General features: G+C 42.5%; 1 protein-coding gene across 1 annotated transcript in view; it reads right to left on the bottom strand.

The window, feature by feature from the left end:
* Positions 1-11,007, bottom strand: part of LOC146194808 (short transient receptor potential channel 3-like) — a 35,837-nt gene extending 24,830 nt beyond the window's left edge. The window contains exons 1-4 of the mRNA XM_084596129.1: positions 10,851-11,007; positions 10,280-10,542; positions 6,604-6,800; positions 3,489-3,622 (exon numbers count right to left, since the gene is read on the bottom strand). Coding sequence (XP_084452255.1) covers positions 3,489-3,622; positions 6,604-6,800; positions 10,280-10,441 — 493 coding nt within the window. The 5' untranslated portion in view covers positions 10,442-10,542; positions 10,851-11,007. The remainder of the gene's footprint in view (positions 1-3,488; positions 3,623-6,603; positions 6,801-10,279; positions 10,543-10,850) is intronic.
* Between the last annotated feature and the right edge of the window lie 6,261 nt (positions 11,008-17,268).

The following is a 17,268-nucleotide window of genomic DNA, read 5'->3' as shown; positions in this document are numbered from 1 at the left end:
CAAAAATTATCAGGAAGCAAGCAAATATTTTTGCAGACGCTCGGAATCGAGATTGTTTCATTCAAATTGTGAGACGAGGAGGCAACCACGTTGTCAAACGTTTTTTGTAAGCACGGTACTTATTATAATTGCAATATGCTCTATTTCAATGAATATTTACATAACTTTGGGATAGGTCAAAGAAGCGCATTGCCTCTCTCCCAATTATACGTGGGCCTATTGTATGCATCGCCTTACGACTGCCAGTCAATGAATGTGTGTGTCATTAGAAAGAAACCAACTACGAAATAGCTGAACAATTAGCAAACATTCTAGAGGTGCACACACGTCGTCCTGGGTGCATTATTGGGAAGCATTGCGAGTTCTGCAACACCGTTTGTTGGATTCGCCTTACACTACGCTACGAAACCTCGGCAGTGGTCGGCGAAATGGTTTATATGTATATAGTGTATTTACCTAGCTTAATTGAAGGAGAAGAGCAGATGGAACTTAATAAAGATGATTTTCCATACACAGTGCGAGACTGCCCTATACTCTTACAGAACGCGTGATCAGCTCCGGCGATGTTTTAGTACTCTCATGCCTGGAGGAGATAAGCTGATCTGTTCGTTCGGGAACAGGTTGGAAATTCAATAACGGCAATGCGTTTTCTTTATTCACGGTTTCGTGCGTACAATTTCTCTCCACTAATCCTGCAGACAAATCATTTCTGTAGACCCTGTCCATAAGTCCTATCCACGCAACTCAAGAGCAAGAAATGCTTTTGTAATAAAAACACTTCCCCTGATTCTGCGCTTTGCTTACGGCAGATTTTAGCGCCAGCATGCTCAGCGCTGAGTGGAAAGTTCCGCGATCGTGCAGCTCAACCGCAACAGGTAGCGTGTTAGCAATACCTCTACATCAACCGCTGCTGAACTTGTAGGCATTCGGGAAGCTATTCGCTACATATGTGGGGAACCACCTCATAAACGGTGTATATTCACGGACTCAAAAACTGCATTACAAATTTTGGAAAACTTCTTACGCCACACTGCCTATCAGTCCCTGGCACTAAACATTATGGAGCTCCTCACATCTGCCCAGCTGCAAGGCCACAGAATAATATTTCAATGGATCCCTCTCCACTGCGGGCTCCATGGGAATTAACAGGCCGATGTTGAAGCGAAAATCGCACTTATCAATGGCCTCCAAACAGCTGTGCCTTTTTCAAGAGGTGACACGACGTGCCTTCTTACGAGTTGTATGAATAATGCTACTGCAGCTTACTGGGCCCAGCCACACGCCCGACACATTCGTCTAAGAAGGCTCGATCAAACAATAAAATTTTATGTTCCGCGTGATATTCCGCGTCATCAGGCATGCTTACGACATAGACTTCGTTTAAACGTGGCTTTCACGCACAAGTGCTTACATTTAATTGGACAGATGGACTCGTCGGAATGTTCAACTTGTGGCATCCCAGCGACTGTGGACCATATATTATTGGTGTGCCCAGCGTATGCGCGCGAAAGAAGTGTGCTAGCGGCTTCCTTGAAGCGTTTAGACAAGAGGCCTCTGTCGGAGGAACTGCTGCTGGGCGCTTGGCAGGACAAGGGGAAGGGTGTCCAGGCAGTGCGTGCTCTTCGCCGTTTTTTGTGCGCCAGCGGACTTGATTCGCGCTTGTAAAACAAGCTACTGTGTCTGTATATATATTTCATATGCCTTCTCCCACATCGTCACCCATCATGACCTTTTTTTTCTTCTCTCCTTCCCCTTCCCCAGTGCAAAGTAGCAGGCCAGATTTGAATTGTTCCGGCTAACCTCTCTGCCTTTTCCTTTCAATAAATACATCTATCTATCTATCTTGTTCCCATTTTTAACTGCACGTAGACGCTGTTGAATATCGATACATGTGCGATAGATACAGTGCCATCTATCGGTACGAGGCACTGCCGTACTGCACAATGGAAAAATTCACGAGTGTTGTGTGCTGAGAACTACGTCATTGTGAGGCTCAAACGGGTATAGAAGCAAATGAGAAGGCGACGCAAACCCGTCCTGACTAAGCTATCTCTTTGAACTTCTAAAGGCGAAGCTTAATCATGCTCTAAAAGTTCTTTAAAAATTCAAGTTGCATCTGGATGTGTAGAATCTCTAAATATACCAACAAGCCGAGCAGTCATCCAAATCATATGATAGGGTTTGAACTCCAGATGGCTAGCGATATCTTCTTTCTACAGAACAATGTTCCTTGGAACTTTATGCTCGATCCAACATTTTTCGTAAAACACCTCGCGAAGGTAGATTCGAGTCTCACTCCAAGCTTGGGTTTCACGCGCGTTTCCAAAGCATCCCTGATAACACGCGCTGCCCAATGAACACGTGTGTCGCCTACTGAGCCATCTAGCCCAAATATTATGTCGCTCGACTGAAAACCGGCAAGGCTGTAGAAAGGGTAGCTGATTTGCGCTCTTCACTTAGGTTTCCGGCACTGGAGAAGCGTAGGACGCGCAAGATAATATGATAACTATTAGGAAAACACTAAGTGTTGATTTCTAAAATTGCCTCTAAGTCTGGAAGGGCAGTACGCGCCCTGCCATTTTTGTGGAAACTGGAGGGGGTACCTTCCGTGGTACTGGAAACAAAAGCAGCCAGCAGCTTCTTTAGGGAAACGCACTGTTTGCTTTATTTGTACGGAGTGATATTTGAGCCAGTAAAAGACTTGCATTTAAAATAATACCTGAGATAAGTCTGTGCGCTCAGTGCCGGCGGTTTTACAGCCCAACGGGCATCACATACGTGATAAAGGTGAGCGGTTCAATGGGTAAGAAAATTTCAACACGATGCTGACTTTTAATGGTAACAGCCTTCAAATTACCAACGCATAATTTACTTACATAATTCGAAAATAAAATTGTTAATACGTAAATTTATTTCATTATTCGTCTAATTATCCTACTCTCTGTGCATGATGTCCGCCTTGCTTTCAGCCCGCCTGCATAGAGTGCATTGTTGTATGTCTCATCGTTTTTCAAACAACGTCTCAACATATTTATTTTTCTGCGTATCTCTTAAAGAGCGTTCAACTCCTGGTTGCAAATACGAGCTCCATTCGGTAGTGACAACACACGTAATACGACAGGACCTATTCTTAAATATAATTTTTTACCGATATAAGCGCTGGATGCTGTAGATAAAGCTTCCACATAGACTCAAAGAGAATATGCAAATGATATTCACTAAAATAACTAAAATGCCTTAATTAAGTTTTTACTCTTGTCCTATCAGTTCAACCACGGGGATATTTCATAAATGTTGCAAAGCGCCTCCATACTAGCCTATTAATACGCATACCAACCAAACGCATTCCTAACCTATACTCAACGTACTGCTAAATATATTCGGACAGTGTGGTTTGAATTTTCAAAGGCCACAGACGAGCGATTTTACCTCATACAACGAATACCCTGGTTGAACAGGAGCCGCGTAGTTACACTCATTGCACTCACAGCCGGGTTCGTGCGGCTTCTGTATGGTGTGACCACGATCCAGGAGCATCTTGGTGATCTCTAGATCGCCGGCGATAGCAGCCGCCATAAGTGGAGTCATGTTCCCCACGGGCACCGTGCAAGGGCCATGAGCGCTGAAATGGCGATATGCAGGAACAAACTTAAACACATTTTTATTATTTAACATACACTCAACTATTACCACCACCTGAAACGTGCCTAGGGTGTTCGCGCCTATGCTCATAGGCGGTTGTCACATTAAGTCAAACGGTGTGTTTTATTAAACACCATCCAAATACGGCAGCACCTAATACCAAAATGACCTTTTGCTAAGTACAAGTGGTATGAAAGTGCGTTTTCCACTCTCACGCACTGTCCTTTAGAGATATCTCTGACAGCTCGGAAGTTTTTTTTTTGAGAGCGATTGTGTCTACTTTTCAAGCGATATAAGCACAATTTATGCATTTTCTTCTTGCGCACAACGCTGAAACATAGCGCTAAAGCAATCATATTGCACACGATCTGATAATCCTGAGAGGGCCCTCGAAAACCCCAAAATATGTATAATGACCTTCATTCACAACTTGGATCCCGGCGAAAAAAACGAACAAGGGCCATTGTGTAGGACACGCTTACAAGCTCGACATGGTACACATCTATACTTCACTGTGAATAAGTGAAAAAAGGAAACTACGTATTTAGGTATTAACCTTTACATTAGTTCAAGCTCCAATTGCTTGAATTTCATCAGCAGTTGTGTTTTTGGTTTACTTCCAAAGATGAAACGCTCACGGACTGCTCCCATTTCGTTTTAAATACGTAACACAGCCGAAACCGACATGTTAATAACAGTTCGTGAAAAAAAAAGTCAGCTCGCTTTTTGCCTGTGTGTCAGCGGTGGACATATAGCGCCTTTTCAGTGTACTGTAAGACTCAGTATGAGAACACTGTGCCCGGGGAATAGCTATCGCGGTGTTGGTAGTACAGAGCTTGGCAGTTTATACTCTTTCACTGATAGCCTAAAAGCGATTTTAACTTGCTCCTTTCAAATTCGTGCGACTCCACTCTACTATTTTGGATTTATCGTAATTTATTCTTTCTAGCTTGGCAGTAGTTTATGGCCTTTAATGGGCCATCATTAGGGGCATTGAACCACTAGAGGTCATCATCATCATCATCAGCCTGACTATACCCACTGCAGAGCGAAGGCCTCTCCCATATTTCTCCAATTAACCCGGTTCTGTGCTAGCTGCATCCACTTGACACCTGCGAACGTCTTAACCTCATCCAACCACCTAACTTTCTGCCGCCCCCTGCTACGCTTTCCTTCCCTTGGAATCTAGTTTGTTACCCTAAGCGACCATCGGATATCCTCTCTTCGCCCTACATGTCCTGCCCATGCCCATGTCTTGTTGATTTCTCCTAGAATGTCAGTAACTTTAGTTATTTCTCTCACCCACTTTGCACGTTTCCTATCTCTCAATGTTACCCCTACCATTTCTCGTTCCATAGCCCTCTGCGTTGTCCTGAACTTAAGTAGAACTCTTGGTTAACCTCCACGTTTCAGCCCCATAGGCGAGTACAGTTAAGATGCAACTATTGTATACTTTTCTCTTGATCGATACCGGTAAGCTGCTAGAGATAATGTGCTTTCCAAATGCGCTCCATCCCAATCATATTCTTCTTGTTATTTCCTTTACATGGTCCGAATCTGCGGTTACTGCCTGTCCTAAGTAGACATATTCGCCTACTACTTCCAATGCTTCACTATCTAACGTAAACTGATATTGCTGCCCGAGTACTACAACATTTTGGGCGAGTTGGTTACATACATTCATTATTACAGCGCAAGGACGGCACAAAACTAGAGGAGGAAACAACAGCGCTGTTGTGTCCTCCTCTTGTTTTGTGCCGTCCTTGCGCTCTAATAATGAATGCTTCCCGAGGCTGTTGAACTTTACCTTAGTCTTCTGCATATTGATTTTCACGTCTACCTTTCTACTTTTCCTGTCTAGGTCACCCCTACAGCTAAGACGACAAAATGTTCGTTTAGATTTTCTTTCAGTACTTCCGAACACGCACCTCAGGCTTGACACTTTCTTTCTCCGTTGCCAGCAACAAATAAACGGCAGAATCCCCAGTCTAAATTAACACCGTATATTGAAGGCCCACTTTGTACAAATGTTCCTTTTTTTTCGAGCACTATTAAAGATTGAAACTCACTAGCTGAACCAAAGTGACCCTAAACAACGTTTAGGGTAGCCTTTTTGGCCTTGTTTTTGGGCCTTTTTGGTCTTGTTTGAAGTTATTTCATTATGTATTTTCGCTGTTTATATTGGATTGCGAAATCATGTCTGTTTTTGTTGTATTTCATAGTTATAATTTATATAATTTTTCACTGCTGTTGCCCTTCCTGCTTGGACATCATCAATGATTTGCAGTATGTACGTAAATAAATAAAACAAAATACCCATCGTGCTTCAAGGCCAAGTTCTAGTAAAGTTTGACAGATAGTACATAGGATATCCCTGAATTACTTTCTGTACTACGCCGTTATTATGCACGTAAGGCAAATTGCTGAGTCTGCCTGTTTTCATTCAGCAGGCGTCAACTTGTTTAACTGTCAGGCGCACCCTGTTTAGTCAAAGCTTCTACGAGCAGCCCGGATAGTGCAGCGATATATATAATGCCTGTCCACCGTTTCCCGCTACGCACTTGAGAAATACAGTGCCCATTTCATTCATCAGTTGTTTGAATTGCGCGACTGATCTGCAATTCAAGCCATTAAACACGGGCTGCACCTTTTTGGCGTAACGCTCGGAAGCATAGCCAAGTCATGAAGAGCGCACCTTTTGTCTCTGTCGTCCTGATTCTGTTAATTTAGTTTTCCTGTTCTTCAAATAATTCTCGAGATGTGCTTCTACGCCACGAAGAACGCACCTTTTTTCTCTGCAGTACTGGTTTTGTTGAATTTTTATTTTACTCTTCAACAATTATTGCACTGTATTCAAGCAAACAGCTTTTGCGCTGAAGAATTCAAATTATTTCTTGTCATTGTAGCCTGCCTTACAATCTCAGAAACCACGTCTCACTTGCTAAAACAGCGTTGACTTACCCGTCGAGCAGTATGCGCGTGAGTTGTATGTCTCCTCGCTGTATGGCCACTAGCAGGGCGCTTTGCACGTGGTCGGCGTCCAGTGCGCGTAGGCGCAGCAGCTCTACGCTCACCTCGACGTCCCCGTTCTGCGCGGCCACCTCGAGTGCCCGCAGGCCGCGCATGTCACAGCAGTTGACATCCAGTGAAGGGTGGGCCTGCATGGCATTGAGAACCAAATTGTTGAGCAGAACAACCGCAGTTATCAAACATTCCTGCCAGTCGAAATACTTTTCGCGGTTATAGTAGGAAAAGCCCCATTACTGGCATTCGTCACGAGCACCTCCTTAACCTGACCGTTTACTGCCCTGTGTGGCTACTTCAAGACATACCGATTGCACGTCTTGTACTAATTAAAGCACGAAGCTTAAATACAAAGTTTATTTTGTCAGAGTGTTCTAAGATGCCTTCTCACTGCGCTCAGGGAATGCTTTAATGTCTTTAGAGTAAGATAGCAAGCTGTGGGAATCCTAGGGGGGGAGGTGACTTTGCTACTATCACCTAGAGTCCCGAAACCCCGTTTTCAGTTTCGCAGCAATGGTGCACAAAGCATACAAGCACACTTTTATGCAAAGGGTGGTTCCCTCGAGTTAATATCTAGGCTAATGTTAGGCCTCCGTGGACATCATTGGCTTCGAGCGCTGCACGGTGCGATTATTCGTCGTAAATTAAAAGGACCTAATTACTGAATGGGCAGCTCCTTGAACAATGCGCTAAATATATTTATTTCGAGATAATTGCTTATCTTGAAACCGTTCCTCAGTTTTAGAGCTTTCAAAGTTGATATTTATTTCTTAGATATACCTATTTCTCGAACATGACGGCACTAACAAATTAATTACATTACTCTTTCATGGCGCAGACGTTACCTCAATTATTTTAGAAGTACCATTCTTTTCTCTGTGTTACTGTATAATTTAGGCATTAAAGGTCTCGTCATATTACATAGAGACGCTTGTACGTTTAGGTGTGGAAGTAATCTCACAAAATATAATATTTAATTGTCAAGAGCAAATATGCGCTTTTTTTTAAACAGAAGCGACTTTCACGTTAGCAACGCTGCCTTGCAACTACCTCAAGTTCCTACTAGTACCTAGAAATGCCGTGCAATGAATACAATCACGTGAATAGAAAACACAACACTATGCAGAAACAACTCGCTCCTCAAGCTGTTATTCCTACTAGTTCTTCGACATTTTTCACGATTTTAAATTAAGTAGCAGAATAGTGATTTTTATAATTTGATATGATTCTTTTTCTGACTAGATGTTTTCTAAGACATGTCCCGTGCACCAAATTATATTCGGAAACGCAGAAAAATTTGTGAATATACAGGAATATCTATATTATTAGCGACGATAATATCACGGAAGTCAGCCTGAAAGATCAGAGCGAATACAGTTATTGCTGAGCGAATCATTCTCAATATTTCCTACAACCTTCATCTGTATCTATTTTGAAGCCAATCTACAATTTGTTATAATACCCTTCAAATTGTAGACAATTGCTAGCGATGGTTGATATCTAATAAATATTTTCGAAGGCATTCATTATGCAAAGTGGTATATCTCTAGTAAGAACCAGCTGATATGTGCCTATCAAACGTTCCTACAAACGTCCTATCTGATCTGGGGCAGCGGAGTATTTCGCAAGACTCGACTGTGCAACATACTCATTTATTTTTCTGAAAGCCGTAATTTCTTTAAACCGTGACACTCACTCTTCCCTAGTAACCATAAAAGCTCGACCACATTATCTAATAGCAAGGTAAAAAACAATCTTAACAAATCGGATCAAACTAGACTTCTGGCCGATTCCTTTGATTGTCTGCTCCCAACGTACCATCGGTTTTACCATTTCAATTGCATTTTACCGTCAAATAGTCTTAGTGAAGAACTTCTGTGTTCATGCAATAGTAAGAAGAGAACTTGTATTTTTCTGCATTAAGGAACCTTAGAATAAATGTAGCCGTTGCTTTATCTCCCAACGACATCCTGCGTCTCTCATAGCCTGAGTTGCTTTGGGACGTTAAACCCCACAAACCAACCAACCAACGACATCCTAAGGCAGAGTGCGAAATGATGCCTGTGTCGGTAAGCACTGTACAGAAAAAAAAGCACATTTTGCACTGTAAACTTGCATGCAACTGTAAAGTATGCGACGATAGGTAACGTGGTCCAGCAGCCCCAAACCACCTCCGCCGTCAAATACCACTGGTTCTATTGCGACCTTTTTCATTACCTCTCTGAAAGAACAATTTTGGGCGCAAATTTGATTTTGAGGCTAGATTACCCCTTAGTTCGTTAAACATTGTGTATGCCTAATAGAGTCTTTGCATTTTCCTCCTAGTTTCACCTTCTCCTAAAAATAAACTTGACAGGTTACGTGGACGGTCTCACTGGTGTGATGTGATTTTACAACACCGCAATATACAGCATGCGGATGCAGATGTAACGCTGCTGTAAATGCCTCGCATATTTGTCACTCCTCCACAATTCAGGTGGTGCACGCCTAGCGTCATCCTTATTTGCATTCTCTTCGCTCCAACACAGTGGCAACACACATGCGTGCACAGCCGGTAATCTCGCGCGTTTATAAAATGAATATCGAAAGATCACCCTGCAATGAAAACTGTACAAATTGAGATGTATAAAATATTTTCGTTCAGCTACTTGACATCCACACCTCACATGGGCATTCTTGGCGGAACGCGCACTGCGGTTTGTCGAACCATCACTAGTGAAAGGCAGATCACGAAGCAATTCGCTAATTGCTTTTTTTTTTGTTCGGGAAGCACCTTAAATATTTCTCATTTTGATGTGTTTTCTTCCACATACTTTTCGATACAGCTGGTCCAATTAGGATGCGTCGTTTCTGCCACGCTTCGCTCAATGTTTTTATCAACTGTATCGGAAAAACAACAGTTGCTGAATTCACAGCTTCATCAGGCCATAAAAATGAAACCATTTTATTTTCACGTGCCTTTTTTCCCGTCATGAAACTCTGGCACATTGACCTCTTCCACCAGCATGTGGCACAAATTTCCGCGAACGGCAATAAGACGTCCAACCGTTAGAGCTAAAAACGTGTAGTTCAGCTGTAGAAGAAAATGTAGAAGAATCAGTATTCCGCTCTAGGCAATGAATTCACTTTATCATCGTATTTTGACACTATAGTTTCCATGGAAGGTCAAGTACAATGCCTTTAAACAACTGCAAATGACCGTTTTTCTAATATACTCTTCGATGAGAACCTACTTTGTACGAAATACAAAGAGTTACTCTGAAGCGTTTTACTTAGACCACTCTAATTAAGCTATCCTTAAGTGAACAAAACGGGTCTGGTGTTACGAAATAGTCCTGCAAAATCGTGTTCCCGATAGTTAATGCCGACTAAGTGCACTTGGTTAGGCAAACCTCTATATGAAAAGTAACGTGCTCAATCATGTCCTTGAATTACATGCGTAGCCGCGAAGGAGGTGATGGAAAGCATCAGAGACGGAATTGTGCCCGGGGCTGTGAGTGCATGGTACGCAAACATAAGTAGCCATCTGCACTAGAAAAATTGGCCGGAGACCTTTAGAAAAACGAAATTGCCCGTAATTTCGTGGCGGCACAGTTTAACAACGACACTTTACCTGAAGTACGGCCCTGAGTCCAAGGATGTCACCATCCCTTACGGCGTCCAGAAAACGCTGCTCTTCCGGTTGAAGACGCAGGCTCCTTTGAATCAAGGCTCGACGTCTCACCACGGGCTCATGTAGAGGCGCACCGCCCCCTTCGAACGCAGCATTGTCCATGCTTATTTGTCTGCCCTGTCCAAGCCGCCTTCCGGGAGAGGACAGCTGGACTTCCGATTACTTCCGCCCTCGTTCCCTGTAGGTCCTCTTCGAGAAGAAGACTTGATATAAAAGCAAGAGACGATGAATACAACAGTAGTCATCGCTGTGAAGATATAGTCGAGAGACCACCCTATGAATGATTTTTACTGCATAATGATAGTTTAAGCAATATTTTGAACGTTATAAAATTTCAGTGCCTTTCGCAGCTAGTTGGTGCCTTAATTGATTCCATAAATATTCGGAGCTGCAGAGAACGCGAGCTCTCTTAAGGTGGTCAGCTTTCACCGATAGAGTCAGGAATGGTCACACTGTGCGAAAAAATAAAGGCAAGAACTGTAGCGAAAATTCTGGAACGCTTTTTTCTCACCTCTATGCTGAAGAGCTGACACTGTGACACCAACTTGGGGTTTCGCCGCCTCCAGGAGAACCTGCAAATCAAACCAAATATATTAACACCTTCCTGTCTAGAGCGCCTGGAGCACATGTAGACCCTCTCATGAACAGCTGTCATTCATCGCCGCATATGGCAGCTTCTTCTTAGTTGCGCATATTGACCTGCGGCACAACAATGTATCACTGTTCGTTGAGAACGTGTAAATAAATTTGTGAAATACCTGGCTCTTGTAAACGATTAAGTAGAATCAAGCGAAGCGCTTCTTGATGTCGCATGGAGACAAGTCATGCGAGGCAACCGCGTCCCGGGTGATTGTGTGAAAGCTGTTCGCGAACACTTGGCGGAAGAGAGCATATGGCTCGGGTGCTTGCCACATGTGTGCTGTGCACGCGTCATCGTGGATATCCCTTCCCAGGGCGGCACGACTGGAGTCATGGCTGCCGTTTCCACAGGTTAGTTTCGGCTGGTCCTGTTCAATTTATATCCCGTTCGGAGGCCCAACAGGTGACCACACGTGAGAACCTGGGTCACTTACAATTGTTTTATTTTTAAACTTTTTATGAGATTTCATGTGAATCAAAATGAGAGTGCACATGAAAGCAATGCTAAGAAACAATATATCTGCGCTCAGAGGCATTTATCTCAAACCCATTCTGGAAAACTGCAGTTACGTCACAAATTCGGGAGTGGTTGATGGCTCTATTAGGTGCTTTTAAGTGTGGTGAGGAATGTATGCTGGATCGCGGAATTGCACCAAAAACTTTTTCAATGTTCTATTGTAACTTAATCTGAGGCACAGCAATCCTATGAAGAATGATATTCAAACTAATTCTATCTGTATTTCTAAAACTCAAAAATTTATAACTATTTCACAACATTTCTTTGTTCTACTTAGAACGCGCCGTTCAAGAACTTTCGAAAAACTTTAAAGTGGCCGACAATTTCTCCATTATCTGACCGCGCACTAGTGGGCAGCGCTTTCCTGGTTATCTTTATCAAACGATGTCCTTGTCATTGTTTGGTAAATATGAAAGGCTCCCGACAAATCATACATTACAGACGGCGGCACAGTGTGCATCGATAACAAGTTTTCTTGGGATACGTGCTTAAGCTTTCAAGCATTTTTGCTTTTCTTTAAGTCCTTAGGGTTCATCAGCAATTGAGAAAGCGATTAATATTTGGACAAGGTGCATAACTGCAGGACAGATACCGTCATGTCAAGCAGATGAAAAGTGTAATGCACAGATGTTTAATACGTGTTTCAGGGGATGCCCCAGAAAGGGTTTGGCGTTACTGTAGCTAGGCGAGTGATGCAGGATTCCGTTGGCTAATACGACTAAAGTGAACCTAAGTGGCAATATCTAATGCGGGACAATCACCTGCGGTGTTTGGAGCAGCTTAAGTATGTCCATTACAATGCCTTTAGATCACTGAGTTCGCATGTTGGATCTACATGTGGATTCGCCTTAGCCGCTGAATTGCAAATATCACATTGCATAACGATGGGCACATGATCCGCGGTTATATGAACAGCGTCTGTGTTGTTCACCTCGAGAAGAAATGCCCTCGCTTTCAGGCAAATAGCAGCGTCAAGCGGATAGACGATGATGCTTCCACCCTCTTATAGGCCTGTCATTCAGGTACACGAAGCTAGCACTGTACATATATATATATATATATATATATATATATATATATATATATATATATATATATATATATATATATATATATATATATATATATATATATATATATATATATATATATATATATTTATCCATTTATTTATTTATTTACTTATTAACACTATTGTAGAATACAAGAGACCAAGCAGAAGTGAGCCATAAAAGTATACAATAAAAGTTACGCCACAACTCCATCACATCAGGGAATGTCTGCAGGAAAATATAATGCAATTGGTTCGCCGCACAGACTGTTTTACTGATTGTTGATAGAATAGACACAAACTTTTAACACATTTCTCGCAGATTACTGTTGGCAATCCTTAGTTACTTTATCAGGCGCTCGGCGCGACCCTTTAACCTCGGCCTAGTGCGCGTTGATAACTTTTTACTGATACACTGCTTGGTGTAGTACTTATATATATCTACAAATAATTCTTCTTTTATATCATCAAAACCATTAAAGATGCTTCAAAGAGGTATGTACAAATGGTTACATCAGTGTGTGGACCTGTGAGCATGTTTATTTCTTCCTGGGAGCGATGTCAATAACAGCTGAAAAGTTTGTTCGTTTTACACCATTTATAGGGGCTAGAATGAACTGACAATTGTATCTAGTCAGAAGGTTTTAATTTTACCTGATATGTGCTTCGCGGAGTTGAAAGCAAAATTCTACGAATGAAATCAGCCGATATTGACACGTACATGCAAGATTCGCAAGAAAGGCTATGACCGCAATGGTTGCTGGACGAGCAGGTTCAGATTTTAAAAACAAATTACAGTGCATTCGCATACAAAAAAAAAGTTAACAATGCACCAGAAAGCAATTTACCACAATTAAGACCATCTTGAACATAAATTATACTACTGCAAACAACTTTTCTTACCCCTTGCGAAAACCTTTTTTTTTTCATTCATGGAAATGCACGCAAAGCCTTTATATAAGCGAGCAATTGGTACCCCTCCGCGACATGCCTGCGCCCTCTTATGTACTCCATTCCCAGCGCTGACAGCATGGAACAATTCGCCGTCAGTGCTGCTGTGACTTCTCCCACATTTGCTAACACTTGACCGATGTATTGTGCATCATCTTATCCAAGCAGGCTTATTTTATCATTTCGTTGAGACGTCATATGACCCTCCCATGGTATGATATAGTCTTTTTAACATTCACTAACACACGCAAACGAGACTAATCCTTATTCTACCGTGGCGCGGCCGGATACAAGGTTCTGTACTCGCTTCCCAAGTCAAATTCGTGTGCGCTAGTCGCGCCACATAAAGAGTTTTTCTCTGGATTTTTTCCCTTTCTTAAGCGTATAAGGAACACATGTGCCTCACTGCTGTGAGGCACGCGAATTCGCTCACCATGACAGTGATACGAGCGCAGTAGAAATAAAGATAATTTCTCTGGATCAAACAGCGTCCTTACTATCACCAACGCCGGTTAGAATTTGTCAATCTGTGGACAAAAGCTGACCCTTTCAAGCACATAATTTATTCGTCTTATACGTCCTGCTGTATATAGGTAATACGCTGCGCTACAGAACCGTGACCACGCGCAGAGAAATTTATACTAATACAGCTGACTTGTTGACGTTAGGAACGAGATTACAGGCCTTTATCCTTTCGCAACCGGAAACCTGAGGAAGGCAACTTTATTTTGCTTCTGAAAGGATACGCAAGATCACGTTCGTGGGATGCTACAGGTGAAGAAGAGCATGAGTTGGGTGTGGGGCTTTCAAAATTGGTAAATAGGCGTACTTTTATCATGACCTTATGAAACTCGCGTTCGGCGAAAAAACAACGTTGTGCCCTAAAACGAAAAACCTCATATTAATGCATAGTACATTATCACGAATAGTTTTCAGATGCCTACAGCAACAGACGCTATGCATTCAATGCAGTCCAAGACGCTTCAGCAGACCACATTGGACCATTTTTCACGACATTTTATTTATTAAAAAAAGAAAGCTAGCTCGACAGCCCAAAAACCTTTCTAAAAGCGAAAAAGCCACTCTTGACAGCCTTGCTTCTAGAACTGATTTAATTATCCAGCCTGCAGACAAATGTAGCAGCATAGTCATTCTCGCTGTTGAAAATTACAAAAACGAGGCCTATTGACAGCTTAACTCTTGCCACTAAGAAAGTGCAATACTGATCCAAAAGAGCACTTAAATGAAGTCATTCCCAATAAAATAGGAGATCTATTTCTATTGGAACTAATTACCAACATTGATTACAAATTTTTTTAACCACGGAACAGTCATGCAGGTTGATTTTACCTACTGCCCAAGATTCACAAGGTTTCCTCTGTGAAGCATTGTTTACTACAGACACCAAGATACTCCGTTGGGCGAGTTGGTACTCATTCATTATTAATATAAACAGCGCGAACACGAAGACAAAGGACAAGATAAAAGAAAGCCACAGTACAAGCGCTGACTCACAACTAAGCCTAAGCCATTTACTCCAAGGCCCAGAAAAAACAAACATGAAGAAAACGAAACAGTCACGTGAAACAACCCCTGGGTTGACCTGCTGCACAAAAAATCACTTAAAATGACACCTCTTTGCTTGAAAGAGCAAGAGAAGTCTTGCTGACACACTTATTGTCCGTTGAAATAAAATGTGATTCCACTATCTCTATCGTCATCTTCTCTTTGTGGCGATACAAAATCCTAACCTTGTCAAACTTAGGAATGCACTTCTTCTCCTTCTTCATTATTTCACATGAATGGCAATGTGATACCAGAAACGTTTTGTCCTTTGCACTTTCCAAGTTGTTCCGGTGTTCCTGTAGTCTCTTATTAATACACCGTCCTGTTTGTTCTATATAACTGGCTCCACAAGAGAGTGGAAGCCTGTACGCAACACCTGTCGTGCATCCAACATATGGGTTTCTTTGTTTCACCCCACATTCTTGCTTCTTCGCTTCTCTTTCCCTTTGAATAGCCGGGCAGATCCTCTTCATCTTGAGTGGGCGGTCAATGCGACGTCAGCACCATACCTCTTGCCTACATTTTTGAGGCCATGCGAAATTCTGTGGACATACGGTACCACTGCAACCTTCCTCTTCCTCTCACCCATGCTGGGCAGGGATTTCAGTCCGTGCGTTCTTTTAAGGGTCTTCAGCACCCGGAAACTGGCCTTTCTTTCTGGACGTGGAATGTAGGGTTCACACTTGATCTGTTATTCTGTTTCTTTGTTCTGCTACCCTCCTTGTAAAAAGCGTTTGAGAACTGTCCCCCTGCAGATGTGTTCTTTATCAGGATCTTTTTTTCTTTTTGAATGCCTGTCCCCTTTGAAGAAAGGCGCCTCAGCATCGAACCTGCTTTAGGCGCTGACTCATCATCCGCACTGCATTGTAGTTTTTCCTGCTACTGCCGCTTTTTATTATCCTTTTCAGGCTACAGGATCACTTGTTCAAGTCTGCGTAATGCATACCCAAGAAACATTCTTTTTTTTTTCACTCCTGGACCTACTTTATTCCCCCCCCTCCCCCTTCTTTTTAGCTTTTCCGGAAGCAAAAGCGTACTTAAACCCCTGCACTGATAATCGTTCAGCCGGAGACGAAGAGAACCCCTCTTGCGGAAACTTTGGTCGGACTTGCGAATTGAGGCCCCCCTCTTTACCCTAGTTCAGTGATCTTTGATGCCGTGCAGCTATCTTCTTTCTCTCATTCTACAACGGCACTTTAAAGAAACGTTTCAATACCTTATAAATACGCCACATGCGCTCCTTCTTCATATATTACCTGGACATAGGGACCACATCGTCGCTCACTCCAGGTCTTGATAAAATCACAAAAACTTTTTTTTTTCATTAATTGAACGACACCTTCTTTATTCTTCACATACCGATCTGATACGCTTAGGCAGTAAATAGTGTTTTTTTTCTCTTTCTGCGTAAGTAGTGAGCTCGGTTTCTGTAGCTTGTGTTAACTCTGCATCGGAGGGTAGAGCTTACGAAACACTTGTCTTGACTATCACTTTAACAGTTAATGTCGATATTAAATCGGCACCGATGTTAAAGTCAAGCTGCTCCATAACGACTGATCACATTGTATCACATTGTTTCTATAGCAGGAGGCAAGTTTAATACAAAACTTACTTTACATAAATCAGAAAATTACAAAACGATAAATTCTTTCTTCTGCCCGTCATAAAAAGCAGACTACAAGTTTGGGACTGTAATTTCATGATTATAGGGAAAGCCTGACCCCGCCGTGGTCTAATCGAAGCCAGCGATAGTTGATGACGCCGCAACAGTTTGAAGCTAGCGGCAGAAATACTCCATCCCGGGGTCCCCGTTTCTGAGTAATTTATGCCTCTTTAGCTGCCGAAAAATCATCCATAGAGCCACAGAGATACAAGCAATAGAAATTTATTCCATAAAGGTACTAGGTCTCTTTCACCTGCGAGCGAGATATAGTAGCAGTTGATTTAAATATTTGCAGTCAAGTTTTGTAATTATCCGATAAAGCTTCCTTAAGCCCCCCCCCCCCCCCCCCTTTCGTTTTCTCTTCTGTCATTGCTTGGCACGTTTATTTCCTTTAAAAAGTGTGCGTCAGTGTTAGTCGGGTAAAATAAGCGAACGGAAGGTTTGCGCCGAGTGCGATTCGCTCTTGTAGCATTTCGCAGTCAAAGCGTGCAATCAGGGAGCCAGGATACACGCGACACCTGCTGCGCGGAGCTGTCGCATCT

Source organism: Amblyomma maculatum, chromosome 3 (genome assembly GCF_055883805.1).
Source record: "Amblyomma maculatum isolate TAMU_Amacu chromosome 3, ASM5588380v1, whole genome shotgun sequence".
NCBI classification, from domain to species: domain Eukaryota; kingdom Metazoa; phylum Arthropoda; class Arachnida; order Ixodida; family Ixodidae; genus Amblyomma; species Amblyomma maculatum.
Note: the sequence above shows the minus strand (reverse complement) of the source record. Positions and strands in the feature narration are given on the sequence as shown.